At 58.5% G+C, this 11,701-nt stretch overlaps 1 protein-coding gene across 2 annotated transcripts in view; it reads right to left on the bottom strand.

Moving 5' to 3' along the window:
* Positions 1–5,215: 5,215 nt before the first annotated feature.
* The window catches only part of RUNX3 (RUNX family transcription factor 3), a 62,776-nt gene continuing 56,290 nt past the window's right edge, over positions 5,216–11,701 (bottom strand). For both annotated transcript variants that reach the window (XM_008532790.2, XM_070597595.1), the window contains one exon: positions 5,216–8,288. In XM_008532790.2, coding sequence (XP_008531012.2) covers positions 7,744–8,288 — 545 coding nt within the window. In that variant the 3' untranslated portion in view covers positions 5,216–7,743. The remainder of the gene's footprint in view (positions 8,289–11,701) is intronic.

Raw genomic sequence — 11,701 nt, 5'->3', positions numbered from 1 at the left:
ACCGGCAGCCGGAATCAAAGGTCCATTCAGAGCGACAGAACTCCTCACATTCGCCGCTAATGAAAACCAAATTTCTCGTCCCTCTGAGCATTTCTAGGGGCTGCCACTGGAAGGGGCGGCTGTGGAACTCTCGGCCACCCCTCCTGCAACCGAGGGGGCCCCACCGTGTTAAAATAGTTTTATGATAATATGGACCTCGTATTTTTCTAATTTCAGGCGTCGGTGATTGAGGACCGACTTGTTTTCATGGAAAAAGAAATAGAACTTGACTGAGGCAGGGGAAGACTGCCACCTCGGCAGATATTTCCCCTGTGCGCATATCCAGGGTGAAGGAGCCCCGCCATAAAGAGGCCTGGGACCCACCTCCAGGGAGGCCTCATTCACAGGGCGTCCCCGAGAGTGGGGCAGGACCGGCTGGGGGCTACTGGAGGGAACAGAGACAGTGATTTCTGTCTTTCGATTTCACGCTTCGTGAAATCTCAGAATCACAACTCAGAAAGGCAGACGCGTCACCCTCAGAAGCAGGGAAAGCCTTGTGTCCTTTCTGTTCTGCTTTTCAAAAAAAAGAGACCTTTTCTCACTGCTTTTTCCTCCTTTTCTCCCTTGATGATTTGTCTTTAGAGCAAGTATGAGTCATGGGACACAAACTCAGGTGTTCGAGAAATAGCATCCTTTTCCTAAAGTCAACTTAATTCTCACTTTGAGCCTCTAATACCTTCAGCCAATGGGAAACTTACACTCAACCTTTTCAGGCATTGCTCTGCCCTTGTTAGGACTATGAGGGAATTCCGACTTTGTTCTTCAGTTTTCTCATCTGTTAAATGGGGGTAATGATAATATATACCTCAACGGACTGAGTTAAAAATGGCAAAATATTTATAATAGTGCCTGGCATGTGCTGTTAACTATTATTATTATTATTATTCCAAAGATAAATGCACAGAGAATGCACCAAACCCAGCATGGGGTTATCAGGGAAGGCTACCTGGAAGAGGTGACGCCTCAGCTAACGTCAAATGAGTTGGCCCAAGCGTGATCTTGAACTCTCCTGCTTGGATATTTATTAAGGTCTAGGAGTTTAATACACTACCCCTCTAACAAAAATGCTCATTGTAGAAAACTTGGAAAACACTGGAAAATATAAAGAAAACAGAAAACAGCAATAACCCCATCCTTCCAGTGATTTCATTCTAGATGACTTTTATTTCTATTTTTAAATTATATTAATTGATATACTGTATATACAATGTGTACCTGGCTAGAAAAATGTTTATTCTTAGAAAAGTATTTATATATTTATAGAAAATAAAAATCTGGATAGGGAAAAAAATAACAACGGTTATCTTTGGAGGAGGGGGATAATGGGTAATTTTTCTGTGCTCTTTTTGGCAGTCTGTATTATCTACTTTTTCTCCCATGACTATGTATTATTTAGTGTAATTTAAAATGTGACTTTAAAATTTAATACATAGAACTTGGGACCCTTGGACTCAGGCTCTCATAACCATGACTTCTTTGGACCAGAGAAGAGTAGGGTGGCTGGACCAGCCTCTGAGCCCTGGGCCTTCTAGTCAAAGAGGCTGCATGTGACCTCGGGTGTGGCCAGAGGGTTGTCAGGAGGCACGACATGAGGCTTCAGTACAAACCTGTGGGGTGGGGAGCCAGGGAGAGGGCAGGGCTGTTGTTATTGCACAGTCGGCCACAACAAAAACTATTATCAAGACCTTGTCCCCAATGGCTCCATTAATGCCACGAATGCTGAGAAACTGAGAGACACTTGAAACTGAGGTTTGGGGCACAGAGTCTTTCCTGGGATTTCAGTGCTAAAGATGGTTTAGAGGACACTTAGCTCCTTCTCCCACCATTTTGCACAGGCTTCACCCTTCCCTGCCTGGACTATCGCAGTAGCCGGTGAACAGGTCTCTGCACTCCCATGCAGTCCACACTCCTCGCCACCATGGCGATCTTCTCCAACACACACCCATCAGCATGTGCTGTCACTTCTCAGCTTGGCCCCCCAGTGCCCGTAGAGGACCAAACCAAGCCCCTCAGTTTGGCCTTCAGCCCCCATGACCTGGGCCTGCTGGTCTCCCCATCCCATCGCTGTCACTCCAACCTCCCCACCATCCTCTCCAGCCCAGCCACGCTCCTGTCCTCCAGGTCTTTGTACACGCGCTTCCCTCCATCTAGAAGGCCCTCCTGCTGCTTCTCTGCCTGGTAAATTTCTGCTGGTCTTTCCTTCTTTTCTCCGCCACACTCTGGATCCCACGGGTCAGCACACCTGTTTCCCTGTGTGTCTGCTCCTTGAGCTCCCCAGGGGCATGGCTCCGACTTACTCGCCTTTTTTCCTTGCTGTCTGGCACCCGTGGGTGGGGCGGACCTTGGATTATGTTTGGTGAATGAGTGAATGAACTCTGGCCAAGGCCTCGCATACACCAGGCCCAATGAGCAGAGCGGGGTGGGGTGGCCCAAACAGCTGCCAGCCATAGGACACCAGTGAGGCCACAACTGTTTCCAGCAGTCGGTGTGGGCACAAAGGGAGGGTGGCTCCAGAAAGCTGGCTCTAGGGCTGCTCCACTCCCCTCGGCCGAGGTCTTCCTCCAGGCCGGGCCCAGGGCAGGCTCTCTCCACGGGCGAATATAAATACATAAAACAAACAGTGCACGTTTAGCTGCAGAACTAAAAATAGGGAGCCTGGAACCCGGCTCTGCAGGCTCCTCTAGCCGCTGGACCACACAGGTGCGGATGCGGATGCTGGGGGATGTGGCCCCCATCCCTGCCCGGCTCCCCAGCCCTCGTGGGGAGGAACGAGGGGCTCTCTGGGTTTCCATGAGGAACAGTTCCTGCTTTCACTCTGCTCCCCCACCCCCGTCCATTGGACAGCTCATTTCATTTACGACCCCGAAATGAACCGACCCACTGAGGTGCATTCCCTGCTCACGTGGCCACGCTGGGCGTCTGGTGCGGCTGAGAGCTGCCCCTGGGCCAGGCTGGGGGGCCTGGGAGGCTGTGTTTATGGGGTGCAGCCTGGGGCAGCGGAGGGGTGAGGCAGGCCTGGGTCTGTGACCAGCCCTGCCCTTCCCCATAACACTGGTGCTGGCCCTGCACCAGGTCAGCCCTCGCAGCAGTCCCCTCAGACCCTCAGAATTTTCCCTTTGGGCACAGGTCATTATCTCGGGCCAGTGAAACCATGTCAGGATGTCCATTTCTCAGAATAAAAACCAGAGCCATCCCCACGGCCAGAAGCCCAGCAGTCACAGGGCTATCTGGGGCCACTTTCCCCCTCAGGAGGTGCCAAGCAGAGCCCAGCCCCAGGAGGCCACCTCTGGGAGCCCCAAGGCCTGTACCACTTCTCTCAGCCCATCGCCAGGCCAGCCACGGGCTGTGGGGCTGGGGCTGGTGACTCTGTGGGTCCAGCCCGAATCGGAGGACTCTAGAGCCGCTAAAATGCGACTCTGGAGTCCAAGGGCTCCCAGACTCTGGAACAAAATGGCCTCATCACCCTGGGCTGGCTGCTTCACGTCCTGAGCTCCTGCTAGTGGCTCAGGGGGGTAGAGGGGACCTGGGCCAGGGCTCCAGGAGGCTGGGATTGCTGGCCCAGGGATGTCAACCTTTGCTTCAAACCGAGCAAAGCCCGGTCCCAAAGCAGGCCCTTTCAGGATCAGGGGACCTGCGATCCTACGGCATACCTGGCCCACAGTGGGTGCTCACGAATCAATAAGGAGGCTCAGAGAGGCACAGGGACCTCCCACAGCCACGTAGCTAAAGGAGGAAAGAAAACTCCTCTTCCACATCAAGACTTTTCCAAGGCCCTTCCGCAGATGACGCCCTGAGGTTAGAAGGTCTTGCTGGGACTTAACCTGCCTTCTGGCTGCAGTTGAGGCAGCCCCCACTCCCTTCTCTGCAGGCGACCAGCCACTCTCTCCCTGCCTGCTGCCACCTACAGGCCGCTGTGGTTACTGCAGCGCTCCCCAGGGCTCTCAAACCTTGGGCGAGTCCTGGCCTTCTCTGGGCGTTTTCTCCTTGGGAGGCTGGGCGGGCTGGTCTGTGCCCGCTGGGGTGAAGGTGAAGGAGCTTTGAGCAGGGGTCTCTGGAGGCCAGGGTGCCTCTCCCATCAGCTGTGGCACCAAAGTGTGGCTGGTGGGGAGGGGCTTGAACTGCGGTCCCCTCATTCCCTACAAAGTGACCCCAAATAAACACACATACAGAAGCAGAGTGCTGGCCTACAGATGCCGCTCGGGGACGAGCCCTGCTCAGCCTAGGCAGGCGCCGCTCAGAGCAGACCCACAGCAGAGATTCTGCAGCTGTGGCTGGGATCCTGCAGGAGGCCATCCTGGGACAGGAGGGACGCTGTGGGGCGGAGGGGCGGGATCAAGGGTCTAGGTTGGGGAAACCAGAACTTCCTGTCAGGCGCTGGGTTTCAGGTAGACCAACCTAACCGAACAGGGCCAAGTCTTGGGATTAGCTTTTGAAGTATTTCACTTGAAAATAAGGTCTGTTTTATGAAAAGTGCCCCCCACAAGGCCCAACTGGTCGGGTACAGTGGTCCAGGCCTCTTGCTGGCTGCCAAGCCAGGTCCTCACACCATCACACCCACAGCCCTCACCATCAGCCACAAACATCTCTGGGGAGATGTGGGGCCAGATGACACCCCTCTTTGCACCTTAGTCGCCTCGTCTGCAGAACAAGGAGTTGACGTAGCTGCTTGCTTTGTAGTTCTGATGGCTGCTAACTCGCCACTGTTCCAGCAAACTCAGGTCCCCGGGGGGGCTCTCCCCAAGGCTGCCTGACGCTCCACCTGCCTCTGCCCCCTCCTCACGCCGAGCCCAGGGAAGAGGCTGGATCAGATGCACTGCCTCCTTAAGGGCCACTTGTGAGGGGAGAAGGGGTGGTGGCACCTTGAAGACCTATCTTGACGTTCCCCTGCAGTTCCAGCCATACCAGGAGAAGGCCTCACCAGCTGCAGTTGGCCTGGTGGTCTCTGTGGCCATTCCTGATGGAGCTGGATGCAGGAAGGCCGAAGTACTGGTCACCTTCAGAGCAGAAGGTTTAGTCCTGTCCCTGCCCCGGGCCCCCGTCCCCTTCCTCCCTGCCTCCTGGGGGTGGTCTCCATCCACCCCCCCCCCCCCCACGCACACAGCCCCAGAAGTCTGGCGTTGCGATCCTTCAACACATCTCAGAGTTATATTATTGTAACAAATCAGTCAAAATTCCATTTTACAGTTAAATAGTACAGAAGACAGACAGTTTACTGTACAAGCAAGTTGTGCATTAAAAACAAACACACCAGCAAATTATAGTGCAAAGCGGTTTCCACCCCTCCCCACCCTTTTCCCAGCTTGGGGACGGTTTGACGGAAGAAATGACTGTGGCAGGTATTGACGCTTCAGCATGACAATATGTCACAAAGGATCTGTCCCCACCACCAACAGCTTTACAGTAACGTGGTGTCAAAAGCTCTTCATCTCCTTGTGCTTTACACCTGTGTGTCTGCCTTGCACAACCTTAAAGCAGCCTTGTAAATAAGGACCTATTTTTACCAGCCCGGGTTGTCCACCCACTACGGGCCTTAAAAGACAGACCCAGCATGGCTGCCATCACCTTCGCCTAGGGGGTGGGCTGGGGGTCAATTTATTTCCTGTCCCTGCCCCCACCAGGGCTTGGATATCAGGAAGGGGGAGTAATCTGCGGGGTGGGGAGGGCTACAAAGTGCTGGGCACTGGGAACCCAAGGGGGGCCTCCCACGTGGGCCTGAAGCCAGTCTACAACCACAGAGAACAGGAGTGGAGGTCCAAGGGCAATGGATTTGGAGCTGCTTCCTGAGAAGGGGTGGTGAGGCCCTGGGTGTCGGGGGTCAGCAGGACGCCCCCAGCAGCCATGCTGATGAGATGGAGACTGCTCTTTCCAGTGAGCACAGGACAAGAGAAACTGTAGCAGGAGGAGTCCGAGTAAGACCACCAGAAGGACTTCCTCGCCTGCCCAAGTGTGTATCCGGTGTGGGTATCTGGATGTGGTTACAGTTTGGGGGTGGGATGGCAGGCCAAGTGCTGTTACAGAAACGACCACTAAGGAGCATTTTGTAGGGGAGATCTCCACGTCCACAGAGGATGTGGCTGAAATAATTACTGAAAACCACACGCTTTCTAGCCCTTAGAAGAGTTTGCTCGTCCTTTTCCACTAAGCCCTGGAACTAAGAACTCACACGAGAATCCAGGCAGCCTGAAGCCTGGGGCAGCCGGGCTTCCCCACGTGCAAACGAAGGGGCGATCCTCTACCCCCGGCACAGTGAGGCTGGGGCGGAGGCCGGCGCGCCCTTCGCAGCTCTTCTGTGCTGCCGTCACACAGCCACAGCTCCCCACCGCCCACACCCCACCCAGCCCTACCAGGACACCCACGTGTCCCCTCGGGCAAATGTCACCAGCATTTGCCGTGGTCCCCACCAGGGTCGGCTTTTGGCGGAGGTTGGTAGGATGCTGCTGAAGGAAGGTGACCTCCTGAGGGGGTGCCGAGACCCCAGCAATTCCACACTCTCAGAATGGGCGGGGACCCTGCTCACTACCCTGGGGCTTCACCTGTAAGAGACTGTGTGTTTGAAAACGTTTGACTGGAGCTTCTTTTTCTACAATCAGCTTTAAAAACTAATTTTTGTTCAAGACTGCTTTCAGAGCACAGCTTGGCTGAAGATGGAGAGCAGTGTCAAGAGGCCGGAAGAGCTGACTGGGCCGTCCCATGAGGCTGGGGGCTGGGGGTGCACAGATTGGCCGGACCTGGGTGAGACCGGGATGCTGACATCTGACCCCATGACCTCTCACGCTAGTGCTTTCTGCCAGGCCCTGTCCTATCTGGTCCCTGTGCTCTCTCCAAAAATGGCAATTTGGAGACCAGCCTAGGGGGAAGGGGCATCCTGGCCCCCACCAAGAGAACAGAAGGTGAATGCCTCAGGCTGGTAAAGTGCATGGAGGACCCATCTGTAGGTGTCTTCCCTGGTGTTAGGGACCCGATGCCATGGGTGACTCGACTCTGGGGCCTGGGACCCACAGACAGCCGGGACGGGGATGGGGGCTTCTTAGCTGTTAGGAATTGTGGGGAAGCAGAGCTGAGGGGACTGGCTTGGGGGTGTTCTATCCCATCTCTGCCAGCCATTTCTGAGTCCTCTGGGTGGGTTCCTTCCCCATCTATACAGTGAGGGGAGCCCCTCCGCAGGGTGGGGGCACTTCCAGTTCTGACTCGATTTGCATAAATGCAGAGGGAGGGCGGGGCCCACGGGGTGCAGGGTCTCTGAGGAAGGTGGGGGTTGGGGAGGGCGTTCCAGGGCCCTGTGGATAAAAGGCTAAGCCAGGTAGGCAAATGCCACCTCTCCCCGGAACAGAGATGGTCTCTGTCCCAGGAGACCTGGACCCCATGACAGCACCGGGCACAGCTGGGGACAGCCAGGTCATTCCAGAGGAGGTGGCAAGAGAAGGACAGTTTTCCCATAGGAATGTGGGCTGAGATGACTAGGATCTGGGCTGGGGCAGTGTCCTGGGGGAGGTCCCTACCCCTCTGTACAAAGATGTGGCTGGACCAGATGCTCCCTGAGTCCCCCACCAGCCCTGCGCCCCAGGACCGTGGAGCCTGGGCCCATGATGGCCCAGGAGTATAAGTCCTTTTCCTGCCTTGAGCCTTGGAGCTGGGCCAGCCACTAGTCGGGAAGGTTCCTGGAGTTCCCGCGGCCAGCAGGAGCCGTCCGCTCTGATCGGGCACTCAGTAGGGCCGCCACACGGCCTCGTCCATGCGTCCCGGCGTGCTCAGCGCGGTGGGCGAGTTGCTGTGGCTGCCGTCGGCCTCCACGCCGTCGCTCTGGCCGCCCAGGCTCGGGTTCATGAGGTTGCCGGCGGCGACGGAGGCGGCACTGCTGGTGCAGGAAGCCAGCATGCGGGTGGGCGAGCGGTCACCACCGCCGCTGCTGCCGGCCACCATGGAGAAGGGGTAGGAGCCAGAGGACGCGCCGTAGTAGAGGTGGTAGGGGCCCGGGTTGGCCTGGAAGGGCCCGCTCTGGTTCTGCGGGGCCCCAGGGTAGGGCGGCGGGAGGTAGGTGTGGTGGAAGCGGCTGGTGGCTGGCATGCCGGCCATGCCGAGGCTGCTGATGCTCGTGCCCGAGGGCGTGGCGCTGTAGGAGAAGGTGGCCGACATGGCCCCCGGGTAATGCATCCGGGGGTCCGAGAAGCGGCTCTCCGTGAGGGTCGGCAGCGCTGGGAAGGAGCGGTCAAACTGGCGGGGGTCGGAGAAAGGGTTCAGGTCCGAGGTGCCTGCAGGACAGCAAGGAGGGCAGTCAGTCACAGCCCGACACCCCCCGGGCCCTTCTTTAAGGACCACCAAGGGGCCCCAGTTCCCCAGGCCCGGCTGGAGGATCCCTGTTTCGAGACCTTGCTCCGCTCCTATTGCCCTGGGCTGCTCGGGGGCTGGAGCCCGCCTGACTCTGAATGTGGCCCCACCTGGGAAGCAGGTGACGGCAGGTGCGTGGGCCACAGGGGCCTGCCCGGCAGGTGGAGAAGGAGGGGGCTTTTCCTTCCCCTCATGGGATCCTCTGCACAGCCGAGCGCCACAGAGGCCGGTTGAGGGGTGGAGGGGGCCCAGCTGGGCCGGGGTGGGGGGGTGTGGGGAGCCGGGGAGGGGCCAGCATAGGCTCCAGCAGCCTGGCCGGCAGCTTCCGCCTCCCCCTCTCCCTCATGGTTAAGAGCTGGCGAGAGCGCGGATGTGCAGAGGGTCTCCAGGGGCCCGCGAGACTGGAGTGGGCTGGGCTTTTGCAGATAAGGAAACAGGCAGCGAGGGAGAAAGATGGATGCTCCTGATGTCGTGCAGGACGGAACTCATCTGAGGCCTCTGCTCTCTGCTGGGCATGCGTGCGCGGCTCCCGCCCTCTCCTGCCCGGAGGCACTCAGGTGGGTTACTTGAGCTCATGCCTGTGTCGTGGGGGCTGGGTCCGCAGCAGCTCTGTCCATCCTGCCTGGCCCCTCGCCCTGGGCCTGTGTGTCCAGGGCTGCCCTTCAGGCTGACAGACTGGGAGCCAGACAACGATCAGATGCCACCCTCACCTGCCTCGGCAGCAAAGCGAGATGGCAGCTGGAGGGGCTTGGCGGCCTGGACCCTGCCTTTGTCACAGGGAGACCCAGTGTCCCGCCCAGGCCCTGCCCTGGCTTCCCCAAGAGTTTGACTCCTCACTGTGCTCAAAGACAAGGCTGTCCCAGTCTCTGCCCCTCACCTTTAAAATCACAGATCCCCAAAACCTCAGCATTCAAAGGGACTTCGGGATTGAGTCTAACTCCCTGGGTAGGAAAATTGAGGCCCAGAGAGGGTGAGGCACTTGCCTAAGGGTCACACAGCACATTGGACCTGGCACAAAACCCTACTGTTCCTGGTTCTGAGCCCTGATATGTGCCTGATAGGCAGCCGTCCCCTCTTTGAAGCAGCAGAGAATGGAAGTTAACTGTGTGGTCTGTGGCTAGACACTTATCCTGGTTCTGACACTTCTTAGCTGTGTGTCCTTGGGCAAGTCACTTAACCTCTCTGTGTGTCAGTCTTCCCACATGAAAAATGGAGACAAGAACAGTTCTGAGGAATGAAACTAGTTACTACATGTAAAGCACTTAGACTGGGCATGGAGTAGGACCGATGAGGGTTGGCGCTGCGGAGGCTGTGACACCTCATGTTCTGGGCACCCAGGAGAAGTGGCCCATTCCAGGCCCTGCAAAGAGGAGCCCGACACGGGCCTTCCTTGTATTCTGGCCACGGGTGCGACTCTGGGCAGCAGCGTGGAGGTGGACGAGCCCCTAGCAGTGGTCCCGAGGTGAAGTCTGTCTGGCCCCAACCCCTGTGTCCCATCCCAGCAAAGGGTAAAAGCCAGGAGAGGGAGAATGACCAGCCTCTGGCCTGGCCAGTGCCAGGGGCCCTGCCTGCTGGGACTCATATGGGCGCAGGTGCCCTCACGCCTCTCGCTTCCCTAGATCTGCCTGAGGGGCTGTGTGCCCTGAGGTGAGACTTGTGACTTCTCTGGGCTTTGGGGTCTTCCTGATTCAGCCGGGAGTGTTCCCTCGGCAGCAGGCTCCGGGCCTGGGTGTGGATCAGAATGGAAGGACGCTCCTCCTGGGCTCAAGGTGGGGAGACAGGGGCGAGAGTCAGGGTGAGTGGAGCTTTCTGGAACATCTGGGACCCTCCCCTCACAGGTCCCTTGGCTGGGGAGCGGTGCGCGGAAGCCTAGGGGGTGGGAGGTGCCCGCCCTCGTCTCAGAAGCCCTTGCTGGCGGTGCCTGGCACCCCAAGCATGGCGAGCGTGAGGCCACCGCCTCCGCTCTGAGCCCCGGGAAGTGAGTGCCGCCCGCCCCACAGGAGCCCCATTTTCAAACCAGAGAAAACCCAGACGGGGACCCCAGGCTGTGCGAGGTGGGCCTGGGTGTGTGCGGCCCTTGGAGTTCACCCAGCTGTGGGCGGCCTGCCCAGACCTGCCACTGTCCCCTCCTGCCTCCCTCCCAGGGTGCTGGGCGAAGCGTCTGCCCTCAGCACCCCCTTGGCTCCCGCCCCCGCCCCTCCAGCCCAGTAGCCCCAGGAAACCAGAGCTGGCCAGGCCGCTGTCGAGCAGCCAACCCCAACACTGGGAGGAAATGTTTATTTTCTTCTCCAAATTGCCCCAGCTGCTGCGTGGCAGCTGAATGGGCCCTTTGAGCTGGGAGAAGCCCCCATTGTGGGCGGCCGCGGCCGGGGGCTGGGGCTGGGGTACGGAGGGCTGGGGGCCTCGGCCCTGCTTGCCAGTGACCAAAGTCTGAGGTCAAAGCTATTAACAGGCACAAGAGAAGTGCTGGTGGGGTGTCCTGACAGGCAGCCTCTGGACAGGTCTGAAGGCAGAGGCTGCTCCCGCCAGGACGGGAGCGCCAGAAACAGCGACTCCCCAAGCTGGCCCTGTCAACACCCCTCTATGGCAGGTACCTCCTTCTTCCCACTTCACAGACCAGAAAACAGAGGCTCAGAGAAGTGAAGCGACTTGCCTAAGATCTCACAGCCAGTGCCTGGTAAAGCCGAAGTTCCTGGCCAGGTCCCCCACTGCAAAGTTCACGCTCCTTCCTTGGTCCTGGCATCCAGGGCCCTCCTCTCACTCCAAGGTGACAGGCCTGGGGCAGCGGAGGCCAGGCTGGGGTGAAGGGCCACACAAGCCGCCCGAGGCCCAGGGCTGTGTGGAGGTCAGGAGGGGCTGGGGGTCCTGCCTCAGGACGCAGCAGAAGGGGAAGGACGGGCTCAGCCGCCGTCCCACAGAGGCCTGACCTCATCTCCTCCCAGCCTGGTGGAGGCAGGGGCTCTGCCTGCTGCGGTGCCCGGCCCGGCCCTTTGGGGCTGGACAGCGGGTGGCTGGGCCTGCCAGAGGCTCCCTCAGGCACTGACTCCCAGGCCATGTCCACACAAGTGTGCGAGGGCAGAGGGGGGCTCTCCTTCCACGGGAGCTGCTAAACAGGAGGCCACTGTTCACCCCCACTTGCTGGATTGCAGGGCTCCCTGGCTAGGACCCGATACCCACAGGGCCCCGGCTCTGCCCTCCGCAGGGGAGGGCCTGGAGGCTCAGGCTACCGTATCTTGACAAATGCCGGCCCTGGGGGATAGGAGCACAGGCAGTTTTGGGCAGGGGTGGGCGTGAGCAGAGTGCAGGGTTCCTCCCACTGCCTCTTGAGCTCAGATCC

The sequence above is a fragment of the Equus przewalskii genome, chromosome 2, assembly GCF_037783145.1.
Source record: "Equus przewalskii isolate Varuska chromosome 2, EquPr2, whole genome shotgun sequence".
NCBI lineage: Eukaryota > Metazoa > Chordata > Mammalia > Perissodactyla > Equidae > Equus > Equus przewalskii.
This window is presented reverse-complemented; position numbering and strand designations above follow the sequence as displayed.